Source organism: Manacus vitellinus, unplaced genomic scaffold, assembly GCF_001715985.3.
Source record: "Manacus vitellinus isolate BGI_N305 unplaced genomic scaffold, ASM171598v3 scaffold_0_pilon, whole genome shotgun sequence".
Taxonomy (NCBI): Eukaryota; Metazoa; Chordata; class Aves; order Passeriformes; family Pipridae; genus Manacus; species Manacus vitellinus.
In genome coordinates this window covers 52,878,390-52,904,544 of record NW_021938789.1, presented here as the reverse complement: position 1 = coordinate 52,904,544, position 26,155 = coordinate 52,878,390, and the positions used below count along the sequence as shown (strand labels likewise).

Below are 26,155 nucleotides of genomic sequence, written 5' to 3'. Positions count from 1 at the left end.
AAGGGAAATGTGCCATGATTTATTAGCCAATTAAATGCGTAATTACTGATTTATCCTTCAAATTACCTATGAAAAGCCCTATTGTTATGACCTGAAATGAAATTTTTAGTGTATGATTATTGGCAATACTAAAAACTCACAAGAAAAATGTTCAGCTTAGTGTGTATACACGTACACACACACAGATATAGAGAAAGATAAAAACTTTTTACCTGCAAAAATCAAAGTGTGTATATGGGAAAAGCCATTATTATCATGACATAATGACAATTAAAATTGTATGGTTTCATATTTGACATAACTATATCTGTTCCTGCCCCAAAATTGAATGTTAAGATGTTGGCAAAATATATTCCTGGACACTGGAGCAGTAAAAATACTAACATGCAAAAGGTTCTTAAAATCAATTGGTGCTAACTTTTAAGTATTACAATTATACTATTGGTCCTGAGCTGTGGATATATGTAAGAAATTCAGTATTACACTCTATGGACAAAAGAAAGAGAAAAGAGAGTCCTTAAAAGCTTGTAACTTAGTTATGGACAGAAACTTCACCAGCTGCCTTGTGTTTCAGTGTTTGTTTTCCAGTCATTTCATTGCCACTAGATGATAACAGTACAGTGTAATGATTAGGATTTAGTTCTGCACAGAACTAAATACTCAATACTCAAGCAATACTCAAGCACCCAGCAAAAAACCTTCAGAGAGGGAGAAGAGTCAGAACTTGCAGATCTACCAGGAACAGAAAGCGACAGTGGCTGCCTAATCATGTAAATTCACAAGAACATGGTAGTCTTTGCCAGGCACAAATCCTGTCTGACCAGTGACTGTGATCTTGGGAGTGCAGAAGAGGGAGGAAGAGAAGAAAAAGACCTTCGTTCCTTCAGTAAGTTTGCACAGGGAAACCAAGAGGAGGAAGGAGAAGGGCTACACTGCCAGCTCCTGAAAGCCACAATTCATTCTTTCCAGTTATGCGAGAGTTAAAAAATTGAAAATTATTATAAAAAATTTTGGACCTCAAAATATAGTGTGATTTTTAATTGCCTAGGAAAATCTGAGACTTCAGAGTTCAGATTTTCAACCATCTATCCACAGAATTAGAAAACTGCTTTGGAAACTGGTAAATGATAAAACCTTAAACTTTCTGAAAGCTAACTATTTCAAGAGCAATAGATTAAGGAAAAACACAAACTACAGCAAAATTTAAAGTGAGAAAGGCTGGAGACTAAAAAATGCAAAAACCTCAAAGAAAAAGTTTACTTGAAACCACAAATAAAAAGAGATTGTAGACTAACTTCACTATGTAACCTAAAGATCCTTCTACATAAAACAGTGGGGGGTTCACATTATATTGAGTGAGACGTACACTAACGAACATTTTCAAAGGCCTTACAGCTGCTGGACCACTCAAGGGAAACTAACTGTTTAGTACAGCCAGTAAAAAGCACATAATTAATAAAAATATGAAAACAAGCAACTAAGGTTACGTTGAGCCTTATGTTAATCTCTGCACACACAGGGGTATAAAATGCAAATATTACCAACAGTTAAGTTTCAAAAACTTGTTTCTTTTACAGAGGACTTCATTAATTCCATATGTATAGCAAGCCTGTCCTTTTTTAATACCTAAATCCCAAAGACTTCTCCTTCAGAAAATTCATAGGTTTGGACTTTGGCAAAACAAAATCAAAACCATGCCATACAGTCATTTTGTTTCTGACGACGCAAAGTGACTCCACATTCCTCTGATTAGACACATCATAATGACTAATACATATAAGGAGCAAAATTACCATAAGGAACTAAAGTATAATTTACACACAAACAAGAATATCCATAATATTCACCACACAACCAAAAAAAAAAAGTCGAACAAAAAACCAGACATCGAATGAAGATTCAAGTACTGGTAAAAATCCAGTTGTAAAACTCCTGAGAATGATTTGTTGGTTTAAAGTTTGTGTGCTGAGTTGAGCTTACATAGGTACCATAAGGGCTTAAAATACTGAATTTAGATTTGATTTTTAAATATCTCCCCTAAGGAAATAAGCTTTAGGGGCTAAGTTTCTTGTCAGTTCACCTATTTGTTCATGTCTCCCTTAGAGCCATGGAAATCTCTGGCTTATTTCAAGTAGATTTGAAAGATGGGTGAAAGTCTCAAAGATAATTAGATTTGTACAGCTTTTCAGAAAATCCATGGTCAGGCACAGGCAAGAGGGGTAAACAAATACCTCCACCAAGAGAAATCCAGGCAGTACATATCCATAATACCCATGTCATTGTGTCTGGTGAGGCAGCATATGCACACTGGCCAGTTCATGGGCAGCCACCAAAAGTGGTGGTGCTGCTTCAGCTGCAATATCATAAGGAATATCTGGGAGAAGCTGAAGTTCCTGTTAAGGGATGAAGAGTAAGAAGCAAAGGAAACACAGATGTAGGAAAGCGGGTTTCAGCAACAACTGGTTGCTTTCTCCAGGTAAGTGCTTTAAAGATGTAAAAATAACTTTCAATTCTATTTTGAGAAAACTATGAGGTAACGTTGGAGATCTTCAGAATACGTACTCAGCAGGAGGAGTTTCAAAGATGCTTATAAAAATATATATACCCGTTTCTTTAGAACTTATTTTTAAGTACTTAATCAGACAAAATAATTTTAGTGTCTTTTTAAATGTACTTCACAGATGTCCCTTATTCTGATTTATAAAAGAGGACATAAATTTAAGTTCAACCCAAGAAATTACATGCAAGTGTTAATACTAGAGTTAGCAAAATAGACTGACATATTTTATAGCTTACTGTGTATTACACCTTCCTAACTAGCTACATAAACTGAAAACGTGCAACATTTTTAATTAAGTAAAAAGACTACAGCCCTAGATGCTAAAAACATAGACTTTTAAAAAACACGATGATTCAAGGATTTTGGTAGGTAAAACTGAACTATGGAAAAATCTTTACTTATACATCTTCAAACACAGAGCAGAAATCAGCTTTCTGTTTTCTCCCAACCCACATGTGTCACTTCAAATTCCAAATCCAGATTTTGGAGAGAATGTGTATGTTTTTAGGACTTCTACAATATGCTAGGAAGCTACTGTTCCTAGGTATACTTAATATGAACCAGTCCCTGAAACACTAACTGAACATAAATTAAAAATTTTGTCATTAATTTTATTTCACTCTGGAATCTCCATTATTGAGAACAAGGGGGGTACAAAGCAGAATGTATATTCTGACATTGCTTTGTGAAATTTGGCATCCGTCAGTGTCATATAAAACACATCAAAAAAAGCAGCACTACCAGTTTTAGCACAAATATTTAAAGTAGCTCAGTATAAACTTTACGTCCAAATAAAGTCTACTAATACCCAGCGAGCAGTGGCGCAGCTGCATTAGCTCATGTAATGTTTCACACATGGAAACCAAGATGCAAGATTACCTCATTTATGGTAACACTCATAAACTACACAGTACACAGTAAACATGTCTACCGAGCAAATTAAAATATCACTGCACTATGCAGCAGCTGAAGCTATCCAGAACCTGTTTATAATCCAATAGAAACAGAAATTTGTCTTCAGTTCTAGAAACAGGGGGGAGGGGGGGGAATCAAAGTCTAAGTAAAATAAACTGCACTGCAAGTGTCACTTGCCCCAAGACTTCCTGCTTCCCACAAAAGACATGCACCCATTCTGGAGATCAAAGGTCATGGCTTTACAATAGAATACATTGTAAATAGGTTTAAAATAATTGAATACAACTGCAAACCAAGGACTCATTTATAGCTTGCTAGGAAAAAAAATATAGCTGTTTTAAGTCATTCCAGTATATGAACTGAAACCTGCATTATAAAACTGCATCTGCTTCAAAACTACCAGATCACCACCTGCATACCAGTTGGATTGGGTCATTCCACAGCCATCTAAATAATGAAATGCTTTTGAGTAAATTACATGCCACAATTGTTTTGATTATCCTCCACAATGTCTGGAGGAACACTAAACTTGGTCATACCTGGGTGCTCCACAGCATTCCTAGGACCCGAATCTCATCCCCAGGGAAGTTACAACCACTTGCTCTTTCTGTAGCAGCAAGAATCAACCCAAATGCTGTAAATATTCACCTGCAATATGATTTACTTCTCGTGCTGTACTAATTAAACTGAATTTACTTCTTACACAGCTGTCTGGTAGCTCAGTGCCTGGGACAGTGACGGCCTAACTGGGGGGATGGCACAACGCTCTCTTCCATTCTGCTGGTTTGCAAGATCCAGGATTACATGTCCCAAACAAATCAGGATTTAGCCTGTGCCCAGAGGCAGTGCCAGGATGTCACATATGTGAATATCAAACCTGAAGTGAGGAATTTACCTAGTAGACACTAGACACCACCTGCTCTTCTTTTATTTTTTTAATCCCTCTCCCCATTTGTAAAAGGAATAAAGATATCAAACATAACCACTTATTCCTCTCCAATTCCATAAGATTGTATTTATTCAGTAACAGAAAAGGCCTGTTTTTTCAAAGGACTTTTTTTGAGTTTTTTTCCAAAAACAGCTTCTGAGCTGAAACAACTCAAAAATTGTTTGGAAAATGAGCATGCACAACACATACCTTACAATTTATTACAGCTGTTTTTGCAGACCACAGACTCATTCAAAATTTACAATAGGCACTATTTTTCAACCAGCCAAAGCAACTGTGTCACACACGTCCACATTCAGTATCAACAAGTAAAATCTGTAGAATTATGACAGTTAATAAAAGCTCCTACAGCTCTGTGTGCAAAACCCTGCACAAGTTTTAATGGGATAAATCCTCTGAAAACAAACTATCACCTGAAAGTTATGTTTACTAGGACTTATCTGGCATGCGATCTGCCTCATATTAGTAAAGCTCAAATACCCCCCTTCAGGGCCTAATAAATTTGGAGGTTTGTTGGGATTTGCTAATATATTTGCTATGTCACCAGGATTAAAGGCAGGAAATAATTCCACGATATTTACTTATCTCTGTTGTTAACCTCAGTTACCTCTATTAGACTAACAATTATACCACTACAAAACCATAATCGCCAGTCACAGCAACAAGACAGTTCATCACAAGACTGAATTGATGCTCATTTTAACAATGACACATGAACAATTAACTACTGCCACTTCCTTAAATCAGTGGTTCTCAACCTGTGGTTTGCAGATGCCTTTGGTCTATGGAATACTTCTAAGAGACCACAAAGGGTAATTAAGGAAAGTCTTGGCTTACTGTCACTCAGCTTAAATTTGCTATCCAGGAAAATGTACCCTCAATGGAAAATTTTATGGGGTCCCAGAAAAAAAACCTGCTGGCAAGTCACTGCCATAGATCTTTTCTTATGCAGCAGAAGCAGACCTTGGAACTTTTACAATAGTTGTGACCTCTTAACTGCTGCAGGTGAAGAGTTTTCGCAGCAAAACTGCAAATCTGAAATAATCAGGAATTCCAGGGTAATGTGATTTCTGGTAGAACATTCACCTTTGTAGGAAGGGTCTGGCAGATTCATTATCTTCTTTCAGTTCTTTGTTCTGGCAGTGTTTGTGGCTGTTAACAGAAGCCTACTGACTACTTCCAAACAATAAAATCAGATTTCATCCAAGAAAACACATAACTGACAGCATATGTCTAGGAGTACCCTCTTTTGCCCCATTGCACATTTCTTATTCTGAGTGATAAATTCCAGATTTTTCTTGGAAAAATTAAAATCCTTTACATAGACTAGCTGCAAAACAACCATCCACCCACACTTAAAGGAATTTCTGATCTCTCTTGAAATTTTTTAAAACATGTAATGAGTTCTTGCCCACCTTATTCCTTCAAAACAAACCAGCCTCACATACTCTGTAAGAAAAAAAATCCCAATCTACCTAGCCACATTTATGTTTCCTTGTACATCTAACCCATTAGAGAGAAAGGTTATATATAGTACATTGAGTTATATATAGTATATTGAGTACTTCACCTCAGTTTAACAGAAAGTCATATCTAAGAGCAAATATGACTTTAAAACCCTCAGCAATACAATGGATATTTATATATGTCAATTTTTTGGTAATGTACTTTCTCAGTACACTGGCCTTCAGAGCAAACTTGCCTTTCCCTGTCATTTCATGAAATGCCAAATAATCATACTGGACATAGATAAACAAACCTGTAATCTTCATGTTTACAGAAAATAAATAACTTTGAAAATCCAGTGTCCATTTTTATGTGCCATGGAAAGACTGGTAAGATCTATAACAGAGACTGTCAGTCTTTGGCATATTGGCACCCCACAAAACAATGGAAAAGAGTTTCATGTCTGCTTTTGCACAGAGTGGTAATTTTTCAAGATATTTAAAAGAGAAAAGATTTTTGCGTTAAACTTGACTTTTTTTGGAAAGCTGGATTTCATCCCTGCTACAGGACTGCCATCTAATTCTAATCACCAACCTTTTTACAAGTACTCATTAGCCAATCTATATTTTTGGGGATATCTAATTTGATACAAAGGTTTATCAAACTGTGGTTAGTTCCGAGGTTATTTTCACAATATTTCGTGGTCAAGGTAAGATTTGCTGAGGTTTCAGCTGCAATGCTGACTCAAGTGTTTTCTGCCCTGTCACACTATTTACAGACTGTCGTTCTGGATACCCAGTTATACAAACACAACTGTTTCTTGGGCTGAATGGCAAAGCAAGTGAGAACAGACCCAAATTAAAACCAACATTTTGTCTTTTATTTCGGAATTTGCAGAATGCTTAATACTCTGAAAAAAATCTCACCTCCGAATACTTTCAAAATAGACATCCATTATTAGTAGGGCATTTATAAAACAGAAATAATACATTTGCCTCATCACTTGAAAGTCACATAAAGGTAAACTTAATCATGTCTGTGGATGATGCAGATACTACTGAGTGAATATTAAAGAAAAGGCCATGTAGGATGCTTTTTTTCGGAAGAGAGTTCAAACAGTGTGCAATAAATAGGGTTTGAAGATATATAAATGTAACAGTATGGAGAAGAAAAAGAGTAATGTATTAAATGAGCCTTGTTCATCTTCTAGACTGAATAAAGTCAGCATAAAAGTAACAGTATGTGATGACCATTTAGTTCAGCATTATGTGTTGAGGCATAAGCTGAAGGGAAATGTATCCATGGGATACAGGTATAGTTTCATTTTCTTTTTCAAGTACTTATTTCATAAACCCTACAAAGAGAGAAAAAAGGCCCCCTTTATTGTACAACATAGAGTATGAAGATGTCTCTATGGAATCCTCAGTTGGTTTCTAATCTCATTAAAAGACACAAAGCAGTAGGTGGTGTAGGATCACAGTTCTGAAAGAATTCACAACCAAAATACACTTTCTTAATGTTTTCCTATTGCTGTCTTTGTGGAAAGGCCCTTCAGCTACCAGAGCAAACAACTGAAGGATGTGAATTCAGACATGTAATGACTGTAAGGTCAGCATGTGACCGCTAAGCACTCATGACCCCAAATTAAGAGGTATTACCCTCTATCTACTAATCCTTGGGTCACAAATGTACAGCCTACTCCAAGAACATTAAAAATTCCTGAAATTTGCTTACACCCCAGTGCTTGAAAGATAGAAAGCTAACATGCATGAAGTGATCAGATAAGTAAAAGGGGCAGTTCTGTTCTCAAACAACATATTAAAAATGCCATGTCTTTCAGTCACCTTTTCTGCTAATGAAGACCACTATGAATTTACATTGAAGTATTACAGAAACACACTATCTTCTGAAAATAAGAATTTTAATTTACAGATCCTAACATTTTAAATCCAAAATAGAATTTTAAAGGACAATGAAAAAGAGGCGACATTCATCTTAGCAGTAAACACATTCAGAAGGCATTACTTGTGTAATAGCACTACACGGGACCCACAAATTAAGTTCTACAGGCAGGGTGGCTTTAGTTTTTAAACTATGAAAGACTGTGTTTGTTACTCTTAGTGTTTTCACACTGTACAGAAAATGCAAGAAGCTGCAACAGTCATTCTGTTTGTTAGATTACATAAAGGTTTTTACTGAGAATAAAATCCCAGCTTCTTTGCCATTGTGACACGTCTTATGTCTCCAAAATTTACTTGTTAAAATTAATAGCAACATCTACATTTCTCATATGTAATTATTACAAAAAATTGTACTTCTTTTGAAGAAGATACTTCAAAAATGAGTCCTTTGTGGAGACCAAAGGAGCTGTGTTAATCTTCTAGCTGTCACTAGATCTCGCTACAAACTTCATACCTAATATATGAACCTAAAATTTCAGGAAGATATCAAATACATTTCATTTTAGGTTCCTGAATTAGGATCTTACTGGAGACTGAAAAGCTGTCTTCATTTATCAATCCACCCATATCCCTGTCATTTTTGTATTTGTACAAAATACGTTCAGAAAAACTGAACGTATCTGACCATATCTATTCATTCCTCTTTGTAGCTTCTCAATAATTTCTTGTGAAATTGTCTGCTTCTCTGCCTGTGCCACAGCTTTCTGCCACACACTTCTCTGTCACTATTCATGTGCCACTACCTTCTCTAGCCTATGCAGATCTTTGGACTTGAACCCCCCAGTATGTATCATTTCACTGCAGTCCATAACTGGCTCCTGACAAACATATATTATAGGGGCTACTTTAGATGTTTTTTTTTTCTTTCTTACTCTCTTGCTTCTCATAACATCTTCATGATAAAAGGAGCAGCAAAAAGGGGAACCTTTCAGTCAAAGATGTGTGATCATGAAAGAAGCATCCATTCTAGGAAACCCCGTGGCCCACTCCAGGGAATACCAATGGAATACATTCCTTACTTTCCTCCTGCACTGGGACTTGCTCTTGTTAGGGAAGTGACAAAACTGACATATAACAGAGATGGCCATCTGGTGAGACCCAGCTTGCCAGGAGGTTTTATCTGATCCTCAGCACGCCTGCCCATCACCAGGTCAACCAAACCGAGGACAATGTTTATACACCCTGCAGTAGGAAGGTGTACAAAACAAATCAGAATCAGAGGGATTTATAGTATTGGAAATAAAACTGAGCTAATGTGGCTGTGCTGATGTAGCCAGAAACAAAATTGATCCTGAGTACATGGAATTTACTCATTTCTAGTGCACAGCCCAGCTCACATCAGTCTTCCACGTAACCGCAATATAAAAATGGTAGCTGAAACAACACAAGCCAGCACACTACTCACACCTTGGGTACAAGGGTCTATAAATGGGTCATAATAGGTCAGATGACATGTCCCATGGGAGGAATATCAAAGGAAAATATTTTATTAAGTAGTCATCCATGGTTACAACAATACAAAGGGAACTTCTCTTTGTATTTGGAAGAGAAACATCCAAACCCAAAAGAATAAATCTAAATACTGCTCACTCCTGAACTTATTGTAAACCACTAAAGCATACAGGGCAAACTGCAACTGGGACACAGTTCAATAAACAAGAGTAAAGCCAGAAAGGAACACAATCTGCTAAAAATCTGCAAATAGCTCAAATCTGTCCACACCAGCAGTAAAACTAGGCGTAAGAAAAGTTCTGGATGTGAGCTAAGTTTGCATGCAGCTTTGGAATGGATTTTACTCATAGCTTAATTGTGGTACACACACAGCCCAAGGGTGTGTCTGCACGATGTGCTTGCACCAGTCTGAAAGGAGGACATTGCCAGTGCAGACATCCAAGTCCACTGCAGTAGTGCTGCTTCGTGTGCTTTCGGTATCCTAAAGAAAGGTTTAGTAAAGTAACTGACTGTAAATCAAATAGTCACATCAGAACATGCAGCAAAATTTAATTCTTAGGTTATTTATATTAGTTTAGGGAAAATATATTATTAGAAGTCTGTTATTAAAAAAGTTATTCTGTGATTTGTTATGAAAACAGAGAACAGTCCAGCAACTCCTGGAGCATGTTTTCACCATCTTCCATTCCTAATCCTCATTACAAAGTTCTTATTCTGCCTCAGAAAGCAGATGGCAAGAGATAATGTCAGTAACAATTAGGAGGCTTCACTGCCTTTAAAGGCTGTCCTGTTATACACTTGTAATAACTTTTTTCAGAAATTTTTAGAAACAGGATACTTTGCACAATGTTATTCTAGTAGATGGTTTGGAACATCCCCAAAACAATTACACAAGTTTTGTTTTGGTGTGTTTTGTTTTGTTTTTTTCCCTTTAAACAATGGAGAATGTTGGCTTTATTATTAATTAAAAATAAACATTATAAATTAAGCTTCCTGCATTATTTTCATTCTATACATTGCAAAACTAAAACCAATTGACTTTCTTAGTATTTTAAATCAACTTCCTCTAAACTACTTGCATGCTGCTGAACCTTTCATGTTTTTATGAACCCAGTTCAACTCTCACTAACAACTAACCTGGATCAGATCCAAAATTTCTTTTTAAACTGTGGCTTAGAAAATGCTTCCCATTTGGACAAGGATAAACATAAAGGACCTCACAAGAGTATATATTATGTCACTTTATCTATGCAGAATTTTGTTTGCTTATGAGTTATTTGAATGCCAATTATACTTTTGCTATTATTATCTTTAACGTTGCTTTAGAAGCTGTTGCTTTTTATTAACAATGCTAGTCTACCTAAGCAAAATCCAAAGAGGAAATAGGATTTTAGAATGAATGAAAAAAAAAAAGCTGAGGGACAGATAGATTTCATATAATTAATATGTTGGAGATTTATTTTGAAATTTTAATATTTATGATGGAGAAAAGAAAATTACTTGCAAAGTCAGTCTTGGCAAAAGCCAGTCTACCTTGGTTCTAGAGCCTTCTTTGAGCTAGCGAAACATTATCTTTCTATAGAAGTACCCTCCCCTATCCACCTGCAAACCAGTTACATTAATGGAACATACACTTTCTCTTTGCTCCTCGTTTAAGTTCCCCTCTGCCAAAATACTATGTCTCATATTTGCCACAGACATGAGCAAATCAGAACTCACTAACATGTTCAGTTTGACTGAACCAAGACAGACAGCTAAAACATTCTTTAAGTGGTTTAACTAACCTGGAAAGGACCAGGTAAGCACGGGAAAGAAGCATGAGAAACTCTAGCTCTGGTGTTTTACTAATGGTCCTTCATGCTTCAACAGCAGAACAATTATATTAGTTTAAACTGAAGAGTAGAGGCTATTTGTAGCTATTTGAGAATGAAATAAGGAAATAAAACCTGGTCCTCTACTGGATTTGGTTCTGTGTTGACTATATACCTCACAAATGTTACTAATGCAGTTCAACAGAGGAGTAAATATGTACTTACCTTGTAGAATAAAAATTGCAACCTAAGAGATTTGGAGTTGCTTGAATTGCTTCAAAAGAGAAACTGGAAAAGGAATTCACAGTCCTTTACTATTTAAGAGTGGATCAACCATCTGACCAAGAGAACCAACTGCCCAGTACATTTATGACTCAGGTGAGCACGACCTGGATCGTCAAAAACCTGCATTTGTTTTGCCAAACACATTCTCCTTCTTGACTGATGGGCTATAGTTTGGCCTCTCCTTAAACCAAAAGGGCTACACCTGAACTTTCCATTAAAGGGTAACAACTGACAGATGTGAGGGAACATCTAGCAGGAGGCTGATGCTGAGCAGATGGGCTGGGGTGCAGCAACCTTTTCCACGGGTTTCCACCTCCTGCTCTTGCAAAAGCGCATAATCATCATGAGCCTCACATCACCCTTCCTTGATACTCCCTGCAGAGCACAGTGCTGCTACAGTTAAACCAAGATCAGAAACATAGCTAACTAGAGCTTGTCTAGCTCTACAAGTCCACACTGCCCACTGCTCCTTAATGAGATAACTGACAGAGAACATAGTTACAGAACTTTCCACTCCAAAGTGTTTGTACTCTCACTGCAATGCAGCCAGCTGTGGCATTATTTCCATCAATGCCACCAGTGGTGGAGCAATATTGTAAATCAGGTCACTTAAAATAATAGCCTACGTTAGAAACAAGGCTTTTTCATATAATTTCAGTTATCTAGTTTAAAGTACAGCTTCACAAACATTTGTTCCTGAATAGAGATGCAGAAATGCAGTGAGGGACAGGAAGAAGAGATGGGAAACTTACCTTAACTACATCCCTGCAAGTGCCCTATGTTTTGGAACTATGTCTTCAGATTTTCCTCTCTGTAAATCCAGATCTGTTGTACAGGACTAAAACATCACTAATTTTGATATGGTTTAGAGAAAGATACTTCTATTTATGAGAGCAAGGAGAGGTGGGTACTATATCTCTCATATTCCTCTAGAGCTTGTCTTAACCACTGAATGTAAGATCTAGTATTTCATATTACATTTTGTACCACCTAAAAAACTACCTGTCTTTTTATCTGTCCCTTTCTTGTTTCTGTTGTTACTCCTCCTGGGCACTGTTGTTATATTCCTGAGCCTAATTACACACTTTAGGAAAATTATTATCCTGCAGCAAAGTTAAATCTATCATTTCATGAACAACTTTTACACCTTTGTGTTATGAAACAGAGAATGTCATTTCCTGATGCATCTTCTCAGTACTATTTATTATATGCTTTTACTCTGCTCTTCTTCTAGGAAGAAGAAACTCTTTCCTCACATGAGGGTTCTTCCTACATCTGTACAATGTTGTAAGCTTTCTCTGTACCCCAGATGGTTTTAGCAGCATTGCTGTTTCTCATACCAGGAGTGGAGCTTTGCCAGGGAAAAGCACTGAAAGCAAAGCCTCAGCTGACTTTTCTTTGTATCCTTCCATGTAGGGCACAGATGGCCAGGTTTTCTCAGCCACTCCCCCTCTTCAGCTGAAGACCACAAATTTTCAATTTATTTCTCCACAGTTCCATGTATGCAAATATTAACAAAATCTCACTTTCTTTTCCAGCAGTTAGGATGGAAACTTCTCTACACTGACTATACTACAAACCCTTTATTTTGAATACTCACCAAATTCAAGTTTAGCAGCATATTTTCACATATGATCTAAAAATAAACACTGAAACAAACCAAACAACACCATATCCTACCAGGTCTCTCATCAGTACATTTGTTCTATGCAAGTCCTAACCAACACTAATTCACCTGGCAGGAGGAAGAACTTGAATATTTCTTTGCAAGACAAAGACTTCCAATCACAGATTGTAAGCATTAGTACATCAAGTAAGAAACTGCCATTGCTTTCGAACTTATATTTTTCTCCCTTACCAATACTGAGCCTGTGATGCAATTTTTCCATGTTAATCAAAATTCTTAATACATTTTCAACAGTATCCCTCAGAACACCGTTTACAGGGAGTGCCCAGGCACAGCATTCGGAGAACAGACAAAGAGAAGACAGACAGATTTAGTGAACACCTGTTAAATGGGGCAGTGGCTCCAGCACAATTGTTTCCCACTTCATTTCACACAGTAATAACTTTAATGTCCTCCATGGACTTGCTTTCAAACACCAGTTCTACAACATCAAACAACAAAAGAGCCGAAAGCAAATTTAATTGTCTAGATTGCTTCAAATCAACTTTTTAGATAAAAGCAAATTTACCTATTTCAGTTTTCTTTTTTTTTAACTGTATCTACTCAAACTGTGTTAACATTCAGATTTTTACAACATTCCTCTCCATGTTTTAATAATTATCTCGGGTACAGTAAATTCTCTTACCTCATTAGAAAATCTGCATCTCTCATCACTTTGTTGAATGTCCATAGTTTTAGTTTAGGCTTTGGTTCCTTTCGACTCTTATCCTGGCTTTTCTTACTATTTAACATCTTTCTGTTTCATTTTGCTCTCATTTAAAATATTTGTACTTTTTAGTTTTATTTCTGCTCACCTTGTTTAGTCTCAGACTTCACTAAGATAGACACATATAAAAAATGTGTCTAATACATTCATCTATAGATAAATATGTAGTGTCATAATGATCAGCATGTAATTTAAACTCTTTTTTGAATGTGATAGGTTATGGGTTTTTTTAAAATGACAGAATTATGCTAGAATTATTTAATAACTTGAATTTTTTTAAATATGAAGTGTGGCAAATGATGACATCAGCTTCTTTAACTATTTTTTTTCCATAATAGCAAAGATAAACAAATTGTCTATGATTCCATTAAGCTTTTTTTATTCAGGAAGGCTGGTATCTATCACACTTCCAGAAATTATTGAAATGCAAGCATGTGTGGACATTTTTAAATAATTTTACTCTGCTTATATTCTTGAAGTCCAGAGTTGAGCTGTAATTTCAATAAAGTAACTTGTATGCAGAGTTTAAAGAGATGGTAGGAATTGCAAACAAGATTTGTTAGGAAAGAATAGATTTTACTAACTCTATTTTCTCTTCCTATTTACATATCTGGATTGGAAATAAATTAAATTAATGCCTTTGAGTGGCAAATGATGATATACTACCTAGGTTACTGCTTTCATTAAAAAGGTGAAAAAAGTTTCTTTACATCATCACATATATTTTACTGTATATTAACTTTGTCCTACAGATGCACCTCTCCAACATATTTCATCATATATATTATGCAAACCCCATCTTCCAGTATTAGCATATTTTGATGTATTATGAAACCCAAACTGAATGCTTTCAGCATCCTTACATTCCATTCAAAAGCATGGTTGGAGTTCACTTTTCATTACTTCCCTCATATTCTTGAATATATTTGACTTTCTCTGCATAGTAGTCTTCTTTACAAATTAAATCAATAAAAATTCATACATGAAAATTAATAAAGCCAATATACCAACAGAACTGGATTTAAATAAGCATGAATTTCTGGCCATATTTCTTAGATGGCACTTCAATAAAAATAAGTTATTCTTATACACACAGAGTCAATTGTACCCACAGAAAAATTAGTGTACTTTTTTTTTTTTATTCCCAGATTTTCAGAATCTTTTCTAAAAGCCCATATATCACATTCCTTTAGAAATATTTCCTCTCTACTTTTCAAAAATGTCTTATATTGAACGTTTCTATTGTTTTCCCTCTAGAATACCCACAGATTAGGTTTTCACCTGCTCTGATTTCACCCATGTGTGGTCATGCTGGTATTACTAATGTTATTCTAGACTTAGCTGCATATGAGATCTGAATAAGGTGCTTCAGAATGGGTAACAAAAGTCTTATTTCCCTCCCTTTGTGTGCTAATAATCAGATCTGTACATGCTATAATTAAAAGACTCTGCTTACCCAATATTCTTTGATTCTAACTTGCCCTGCACACAAGTATTTCTGAGTGAAAGACAAAAAAAGGTTCTAACTTTCAGGAAGTAATTCCAAAAGTGCAAAACATCCTGCAGTGACAAACACAGATGATGAAATTGTTACACATGTGGCTGAATTGGTAGGAATTGACCCTGAGTAACACAGTAATACAGATACACCAATGCACCACTTGGCTTGAATGCAAAAACAAACAGGTTTAAGCCAGTGCTGGTGTTCTACATAGAAAAATTGGAAGGGAAAACCAGACAGTGCCTAGAACTGCACACTGTAGTCATGGAAGCACTTCCTGAGGAAAGGAGGAATCCTGCTGCTTACATTCACACACCATCCTACATTTCTTCAACTGTTTAGGAGACCTTCTGTGCTTCTCTGCCTCTTAAGTACATACATAGTGCAGCCCCTGTGCTTCCCAGGACTGCCTTGGTTCCTCAGATGAGGAAAAAAAAAGATGTGTTAAAAAATACCAAACTTTTATATACCTGCAGTCCAGCAGACTGGACCTCTCACACCCAACTTTGCTGAAGAATAATATTCCTGACAACTTTCTGGATTAGATTGTTACATTTCTGAGACTTCTATAAATGGAAATGTTTATTTTGCCTGATACAGGGAACCTTACTTCCTGCACAAACCTCTTTCCATAGTCCCAGCTTGAAAGCAACATAAAATGAATGCAGAGCTTGAAGATAACATAAAATGAGTGTAGCATGGTGTTTTAAGATTCACTAATAATAGTAATGTTTAAATGTAGAGCTATTTTAAATGCTTTATGCACTCATGTAGCATAGAAGTATTTGCTAGAAAAAGCAAAGTTCCGGATTACTTTTAAATCTGCTTTTGTTATAATAAATGTGATTTTTGCTAGAAATTATTATGCTTGTAGAGTTAATAGATATCCTCCATTCAGAGAATACGGTATACATCTTGTTTAGTATATAATTATAAATTCCAAAGAAAAGCCACAAGCAATCACCAAACATCAGAAACACAAATGGAAGTAACAGTTCCATCTATTTACTGAAGTAAAGAGTCTGAAAGAACTGGTATCAAAACTCTTCTTTTTCACCATGATCCATCACTTCTCTTCTACATGAGCAGATATCCAACATGCCAACAGAACCATCTAAAAGACCCTAAGTTGAGCAGAGATCAGAGAGCTATGATTTTCCTTGTCCTCTATTCTACAGTCAAATTCTGTACACATTTCATGTCAGTTGGATCGCCAGAAGCATTTTAATCATGCAGGGTACACAGATCAATCTTTATTCCAGCTTTTCAGGACTATATCCAATCCTACTTAGACCAGAATTTCAAAGTAGGTGCTGCACAGATAACAACTCTGATGTTGCACAACCCACTTTTCATTTTAGCATTTTTCCTGCCCTCTTAACATTTTTAACATATTTAACAAGTCAGCTATTACCAGCAATACACAACTAAAATTCTAGCAACCTATTACTAGTAATCTGTAGTTGTGAGCCTTAATTCATAGAGTTCATACCCACATTATTTCTACAGCATTTGCTGTAACTATTTGCAAATACACAGCTGTGGAACCAGGAAAAATACCATAGAGAGATTTTTCCAAGATAATACAAAAAATCCAGTACATTCTAATTAACAATCACTGCTTTAGCTACTGCTTCAATACCTCTATTTGACTAACAGCAATAGTTTTAATAGATTGAAAGTAGTATAATGTTGTTGAAACCAACTTTTGTTTTGACTCACAAAAGCTGCAGTTCTGAGTGTTGTTGGTGTGTTAGTTGGCAGGGAATGTTGCTTCTTCAGTGTTCTCTGGTGCAAGGTGGAGTTCCCTCCACTAAAAAGTAATGCACCATATCAGCTGATAATGATCCTCTAATTCTCATTATAGATCTTTCTTACCAACTAGTGATCCTTCATACTGATTCATTATGCTCCACTAAAATTTGTAAATGACTGTCCTACCCTCCCATTTTACTTATCATGCCACAATTACTTTGTGTATAGTACCTTTATGTATTTAAGCATTTCATTTGTTTCAGAAAGCATCCTAGCTTCCAATCACTACATTTTCAATTATTTGAAAATTGGATTTCAAAACTTTCAATCCAGCACAGTAATCTCATCACTTTTCTAATTTGTCTTGCATTTTCCCCAGCACTGAATGAAATGGATAAACCCCTAATAATGAAAGGACTAACTCTGCAATAAAGCACTAAAATACTTAAATTGAGATATATTGTGGAAAGCTGTCTTGACAGACCTCAACAACTTTATTATCATTGAAGCAATCTAATTCTCAAAAAGCTGAGGCTCATCAAATCTGTGTGAAATTTAGTTATTATCTGTTGATTAATAGCTTTAAATTAATTCTTACCAATTCAGACATCCAAGCTTCAATGACAAGACAAAATAGATCACTTTACCATTTAGAACAGAAATGCCTTATTGGGATTTTTTGCTATTCCTAACTACCAGTGGGAAGCATGGGACTTTTCCTTGGGTTGCACCTGGTCTTTTTGTCATGCATGATATGAAGAGCATTTAAAATTTCTATCAGCTTTAATGGGGTAATTATCCCTAGCTCCAACACATGAAATTAAATTTCTAAAACAGAAAATTATTCTGAAGGACAGCACCTTACATAACTAAGACTGTGAAGCCAAGAAAAGACACCAGAAAAATCTACGTTTTAAGAGGTATATCTACTTCCATGTGTGACAACTATTGCCACAGTTTTTGTTTAAGACTTCTGTATCCAAACCACATCTGCACATCTATCTCTTTATATTCTCTCCTTCCCAGTTTACTTCCCATTCCTTTTTTCTACAGGAATCTGATAAGCATGGGAGAAACAAATCCCCTTTGCTCACATACTAATGGCCTAAAGACATCACAACTTGGAATTAATAAAGTAAGGATGCAACAATATGTTGCATTTGAGATTTTTCTGTTTTGTTTGGGGGGAGGAATTATAGTTTTATCTTGTTTAAGAGTCTGTGAATTTTTTGACTGTTATTAAGCTGATACTATAATTCTTATTACACACACATTTATAAAATGATGGATTTATACAATAGTACAATTATTGTCAACTGCACCTGTGTAAATGGAAAACTGCTTTCAGATGTCTTAGCAGTTATCCTATGACACTAAATACAGAGCTTAGAGGTATGTAAGTTTTCGGAATGTTAAAAACACAGTCGCTTTTCCATCAAACTATTGACTGTCTCAGAGAAGAATATCCTACCCCCCCACTGATTCGTGCTATTATAAAACATGGTACTATCACAGTCTAATACAAAGCACCAACTACATACAAAAGCAATAGCTGCATTTTGGAGTTCTTTGTATTGCTCAGAATGACATCCTGATGGTATCATTTAGCTCATCATGACATTCCATCAATCAAAATCCAGTTTTAATTACACACCATTCTGCTTTTTCTCTCAGAGCAAACACAGCGGACATGCAACGACCTATTTCAATTAAAATACATACTTTATAGAATTAAAAATAGGTTGGGAATCACTTTTAAATCAGCTATCAGCCTGTCAATTAATGTTCTGAACCCCTGCTATTGACCCAGTACTGTACAAGCTGTTATTATGCACTGTCCTACATATCATCTGTTCCCCGTGCTGCTCCGTTCCAGAAAGACAGACAGCTGCAGCACTATATCCCTGTTCAACCTGAGGACCATCTGACTTTAATTGTAGCACACAGCTTGATGTGGGTCTGGTTATGAGAAGCCAAAGTATCACACTGTAATAATCTGGAAAAGCAGAAACCTGCCAACACAAGGCTGCGAACAGGGGCTTGGGCTGTCTGGCTGGCTGACGGGCTGCAGGAAATATGATTAATGAGCAAGGTATAATGATATCAGGAACCCGATTAGCACCACAAAAAGGTCACAGATCAAAGTAGTATGCATTTCATGAGCTCCAATCGTTGTGTAAGATCTGTGGACTTGAAGAGGTAAACTGAAATGCAAAGGGAAAAAATATCTGCGCATGATAGCTTGCAAAACGAGCACTTAAAATACTATAATCGCTATTTTGTCTGAACCAGGAAGCAGTGAGGAAATATTAACTGAATGAATCAGCCCATGCCACATTGCAGCAAGCTTTTCTTGATAGTATTCCTGAGGATCTGAGCTTTAAGAATTCTTCCTAAACACACCTATTCTACTTAAACAATGTGGATTTGATGCTGATGGTAACCAATCCACTAAGTATTAACAAGAAAAAGCAATTTAATATTTGCATGTAATTTTCTCAGTTTTATTCCGCTGCAAAAATGGCAGATTACAGAGAGCATCTTCCACACCAGCACTAACAGCACCACTACCACCACAATAAGTTCAACTACATCTCACAGAAGCAGTTAAAGTAATTTACTGGCACAGAGGTTTAAATTTAATGCTACCAGACTGACCAAAACTTGGTATCTGAATTACAGAAACAGTATCAGGGACCTACAGTGTTACCAAAAGGGATGATGTCTGGCATGCTTTAATATACCATCACTTGATAAATTATTTCTTACTTTTGTACTTAGCTTAAGCCTTTAAAAAAAAAAATCTGCTCTGTCCAATTAATACTTGAAAACTGCATGCTCCTGTAAAAATACACCCTGAGAACACAGCAAAAGTGAGGAATATCAAAGAAAGCTTCAAGAAAGGAGGTAGAGACTTGGGAAATGGAGGAAGAATGAGGGAATGGTAGGTCCCAGCATACAGAGAAGTGAGGGTGAGAAAAACTTGGCTCAAGGCTAGAAATGAGGAAAAGAAAATTAAGAGCTAAAACCTTAGGAAAGGAAGAAGTGGGACATGGAGAATAACTTCACAGTGTGGAAAGTCAAATCTGTAATTAATAGAATAAAATCTATATTTTATGTAAAAGCTAAAATACCACAATTGCAAGAGATCAAGGCCACCATCTGTCTTTGACAAGTCTGCTTAAGAACACAATTTGTCATTTCTCAGGTTATCCCAAATCCTCAGCACAGGCCAAACTCAAAGAGGTGTCAGGCTACTCCCCTTACCTACTACCTATCACCACAACTGGAAGATCAAAAGCTATGTTTCAATATAGTTTGCCAAGTAGTCCTACTAAATGTTAGTGTCTTTCATAGCTGATTTAAATAAAATTTGCACATGCTTCTTTCTACATGAAGGAATTCATATAGAAACTAAATTCACACTACATACTTTGTGATTATTATGGTGCACTTACAACTGCCTGCAGAAACCTAGGCCACACAGCATTTCTGAAAACCATGGTGTCATGTCACCAGTAAAAGTGCAGTGTAAAGCATTCTGATAACTTCTAAAGCACAGATTTCTTCTGATGTGAAGGTTCTGCAAAGTTATGGATATGAGTTCTGATGTTCCACCAATATAAGAACGTTTTCAAGTCCTATTTTCAACCATAGGAGTGTCAGGATGTTATCCTGATAAGCCTGGTATCTGGAAGGCTTTTGAAAACTTCCATGCCATAATTCAGTATTTCCAGTTAGCCGACTACCACATGAAAACTACAGCCTAATTTTTCAAGATTTGTTAAGAAAAGCTTCTCTTATTTATTTTAGAATGCCATCCATGCAGAATTCTTTCCTTTTGAGAAGGGCCTACCACAGCTTTTGAGAACGTTCTTAAAAACCAACAATGACAGCACAAGGGTTATGCTGTAATCCATTACACTGCCCAGAGGGCACATTGAAGGCAGGCAGTGATAACAATCGGATTTCTCCAAAGCAGGGAAAAGAATAGTTACAGAGGTTTGGGGAATGAAGCAGGCAAAGGAGAATTTGGCTTTATTTTCTTGAAAAAAAAAAGGCTCTGAAAAATATCAATTTAATGGAAGAAATGGAAGAGGTGACAGAAGACTTAAAATACAACCTTCTTTCCCGAGGTGTTCATGGATCTTTGGAGTTAAATGGATACTAAAATTAAGAAACCCTAAAATTACATTCAAGTAATTGGAGTGATATTTTTATGAATAAACAAGCTTTTTCAAGTCTCTGTAAAGTGATGATTTTATTAGCTTTATAGAACCACAAGAGCTGACACACAGATAGAGTAAGATCTGCACACTCAAACTTTTTTGAGCAATTCTAAAGAATGAGCAACGCTTTGTGTCTTTTTTCTTCTTAAGCTTGTAAATCTTTTTCTTCAGATAATTTCAGACATAGCCCTTATATAAATTATAAATATATGTATTGCAAGCAAAGACCCAAATTATTTCAGAAGAATCTTGCAAAAGAAAAGTTACTTGACTATAGAAGACAACCATCTTACCAGTCTGTTTATGCGAACAAATTCTTCTGGGGTTTTGGCCCATGGTGGAAGTTCAACATCAGACACAACTGTTCCATCATCCATCACTCCCAGGTTGTAATTGTTGCTGTTGACAAATATCTCTGGCAGGTAATAAAATTCAGGAATCAATTCCTGGAGATAAATGAAAAACAATGCCATGTTATAAATTCTGTCAAGAGGATGCACTGTGTCATGTTAAAAAAATAATTACTGGAATGGCATTAGGTAAAGAGAATACACAAAATTCTCCCACAGATATCCCCCTCCTGCCCTAGAAGGGAGAAATCCCCGCTTTTGTACTTTCTAAAATTTACACCTGTAGATATGATAAATCCTTAGCGTGCTTTTAGCATGACAAAGAACTAAGACACAACAGGCTATAGGACAAAAATGTCAGAATACTGTTTTTGACTGCGTATTATACACAGAGAAACTTATGAACATCACATGGAACACGCAATATTTAGTGGAAAGCTACAGACAACCACTGATGTTAAGAAGTCGTAGAAAACTGCTTCTTTCACATTTTAATACAATCCACATTTTAAAGTGCTAATGCACAAATAGCAGTCTACAGTTTGGGTGAAACTAGCACCATAGATATTAATTACAAAGGTGTAAAACCCAGTCATATTCTTATTCTCTCTAACATAAAGGGTCTAAGAACTTAATGTTTAGGCTATTATCTAAGATTGTTCAACGCCCAGAAATAATTTTTTTTGTAAATTCTAAAATCCCTGGAGTTATGCCACATGTTCCACAAAAAAGAAACCAAACCCAAAGCTGAATCAGGTCTATATTTTTCATTCACGGAAAGGTCATTAACTCAATTATGTGCCCAGTCTATAAATTACAGGGAAGAATCATGCATAATTTCACACACATGAGGAGAGAAGGAAGGAATCTCACATGGTTACGAGGTCTGCACTAAATGCCTTGTCAGGACCATCACTGCTCTAAACAAGTGTGCTCTGCAGGCCTGTACTGGAACACAGCATTGACACCTCCCTGGCTGGCCTGCTCTGGCACCTCTGCAGGCACAGCTATGCCAAGCACAGGAATTGGACTTTTCAAGTCTTCTCAGAAAAACAAAGTAAAAGTAATGGCTAAAGAAAAATTTTATTAAGCAGAAAAACGATACATCCTAGTGCAGAATGGAACACAACGTGCTAAGAAGAAAAATTAAGCTCAAACCCACAAGGATTTTCTCCTGGATAAATGGATTATTTCCTTGTTTTGCAAACAGACACGCAACTTCCTAAGCTGTCATGCATTTTGTAAAATACACACTCAGTAACACATAAACATATCTAAGCTAATGTGATTAGAACCTTATTTACACACTTTTATAAAAATGTCTGCAAAGTCTTGGCATAACACTTCATAGAAAAATCTGATTAAGACATAACATATATATTTCTGCCCTAAACACCTTTTAAAGGTAGGGGTTTTTTTTGTGGAACTTGATGTTGAGACTTCAATACACCCAATAAAGCTGGCAATTTGATGGATTTAGAAAAATTGAGCCACTAAATTAGAGAATTTACTCCCTTTGTAAAGAAAGGATCAATACATGTAATTGCTTCAGGAAGTGTATTTCATAGCAAATGAGTGGTGTAAAATTGGTTTTCCATACAGCAAGTGCAAACTGCATGACACTTTAGGAGTAGAAAAAACCATCAGACTACCCCGCTGGCTTTGTCTACAGTGGGTGTAGGATGTAGCTGTGCCAGAAGCTCAGCAGATCAGACCTGAAACCCAGTCTTGACATGGGTCAGTGGATCAGTGGTCTCCCAGATAGCCCCTCAGGGCCTGCTATGGCATGAGCAGCTTTCCAAATGGCTGAGTGCAATAGGGAGGTCATCAGATTGCGGACAAGGTCAATCCGAAGTTGCCAGGGCAAAGACAGGAAAGATCAAGCAGGAATTAAGCTATTATCACCTCCATCCTTGTGTGAAACACCCCTTGGCTTTGAATTGTACATCTTTTTGTTTACAGTCACCTTAAATTAACCAGGCAGGGTAAAAACATGCTTCTGTACCAAATGCTTGACAAGTACTTGATAAAAAAAGAGATTTGAAACTATTTAATTGTATAAGTGAAAGAACAAGAATGTAGCAAGGATAAACATTTGTAAAAAAGAAAACAACACTGAAGTTGCTATAGTTTTTATTATCACAGACAGAAACCAAAAAAGAAAAAGCAGAGACACAAGACTCTTAATTTGATAGCAGCATGCACCACAAATATGAAACCATACCATGATTCTGAATACTTAAAACGTAAGCTCATTACATATGTTACTGATGCTTTTATTTCTTCTTTAAATCTATATATCTGTACAGCTATTCATTAGTTTCTTTCAAGATCAGAAAACATTTGGCTTTCTAGAACACATTGTTTTCATTAGATTACACAGAAACAATATGCTGTCTGGAAACTTCAAAATTATCAGTAACTTCTACTAGTTCGACTATTAGAAACTTTTCATAAAACTTTTCATTACTCCAGAAATGAGCTTTCAGAAAGTTTTTCACTGTCACCATAATGACACATTTATACAAAAGGAACTTCTTTATTATGTGATTTCCTTCCCCTGACCATGTGCTAGCATTTATCCCTGGGAAAAATAGAGTGCAAACTTACACACTGGGCCATTGGAAATGGGTAGTATTTAGTGCCTATTTTCTATGGCTTTATACCAGTGAAAATGAAACCATTAGTTAAAGGAAAACAGTTTTTCCTAAAACCAGCAAATAAACCTGTAAACAAAATACTAATTTTTGTCAAGCTTACAAATATTTTTCATGTATTTGGTAACTGCAGTCCTTAGCAGTCCTTCTCAATTCTGTTTGTGGGGTCTTCTTTTTTCTTAAAATCTTCAAATCACAATCACAGACTGACACTAAAACAGCAGATGCTGACTCATGTGTAACTCCACTAATAATGGAACTTTTTGGACACACCAAAATGTTAAAAAAATTAACGAACACACTTTTTGCTTGTTTTTAGTGGATGGAGGAAGGAGTTATGAGTGTTTTCACACAAACATCACATGAAAATGCAGAACCAGACATGAGGGGACAGACTGAAGGATCATTTAATATCTCCCCCAGAACAGTGACAAGGACTAGACTAACACAGGGCAGATAAAGTCTTTCCGCCATGGATATTATGTCAGCTTCTTACCGTTAAATGGTTTTGAACTAATCTGATTTTTAACTCATTAATCATGGGTTCCACAATGTAGCTTTGTCTACACAGGTTTTCCTTTGGCTATTCTACAACTGCTTCCTAACAGTTTCAGTGGATGGTTCTAGCACCCATACTGTGAAACACAGTAAATGTCAGCTCCTTATTTGCTCTTTTATATGTCCTTCTGGATACTACAGACCAATATTATCACATTCTTCCTCAGTGGTCTCTTTTCGCAAGCTGAAGGATTCTAGTCATTTTAGATTTGTTCCCACTGGAGGTGTTCCCTTCCAACTAAAAATTTTAGTTGCCTTCATACTTTTACTAACCCTACTGAGTCCCTTCTAAAATTTCACACGCTCAGCATATGTACCAAAATGGTAAAATTGCCCCACATTTCTTTTACTTATATGATTTTGCAGAAAACCAAAACATCTTTGTGATTTCTTGAAGCTCTTGCTTTAGTACAATTGTGTTTGAAAATTACTTTCTAAAATTTCTCTGTTGGAATTCACCAGTTCTACAAGGTGGAGACAGACATGCTTATGATAAGCAATACTTCAGTCCTTCTGCCACGTTTTTTATTACAACTGGTCAAGGAGCTCACAGTAAACATCAACATCAACATCAATCTAACACACAGTATTTATAAGTGGCATATCATTTTTTTAAAAAATATTAAAAAATTTGCCATATCAAGATTCTTATTAAAATGTTTATAAAATTCTGCAAGTAACTACAGTACAATTTTTCTCTAACAAAAGTTGCCCTGTAACACATGGAAACAACGATCCTAAGGAAACGTCACTAAAAAGATTTTTCTGCAAACACATAATATCAACAGAATGTCAGTTTAACATTGGTAATTTATTTCCACTTATGCCACCAAGTATAAAAAAAATCTATATGAGATACTTTGTTTCTTTAATGCAATGAAATGTTATTCTTTTCAATTATGCATTTTGAAGCAGTTACATGATCTGCATAGGTGTCTAGAAAAAATGACACATCCCGAATCATATTAAAACATTTATAAGATACCAAATTTTCAAACTAAATTATTTCACAAATGCATTAAGCAATATTAAGCCTATGTATAACCTGTCAAACAGAATAATAAAAATGCATATTAGAAGTCTGAGTTTTTATTCATATTGCCACACTTTATTTCCTCTTTTAGGGGACTTAGATGGCATTCAAAAATATATACGAATTTATTAAATTAACTCAAATTTCATTTTTTTCATCACACATCAGTGAAATCATTTTCATGACTGTGGGAAAGTATAATTTCTAAGTACCCAGGAGTTTCCTTCCATCTGCTATATGTGTGTTATTTCTCACCAAGAAATTTTCAACTAAGAAATTGTCTCAAGACATTGCCTGCAA

The 26,155-nt window shown here is 36.0% G+C and overlaps 1 protein-coding gene across 2 annotated transcripts in view; it reads right to left on the bottom strand.

Moving 5' to 3' along the window:
• LRBA (LPS responsive beige-like anchor protein) overlaps positions 1–26,155 on the bottom strand; it is a 400,341-nt gene that overhangs the window by 75,109 nt on the left and 299,077 nt on the right. For both annotated transcript variants that reach the window (XM_029960309.1, XM_018073461.2), the window contains one exon: positions 21,551–21,703. In XM_029960309.1, coding sequence (XP_029816169.1) covers positions 21,551–21,703 — 153 coding nt within the window. The remainder of the gene's footprint in view (positions 1–21,550; positions 21,704–26,155) is intronic.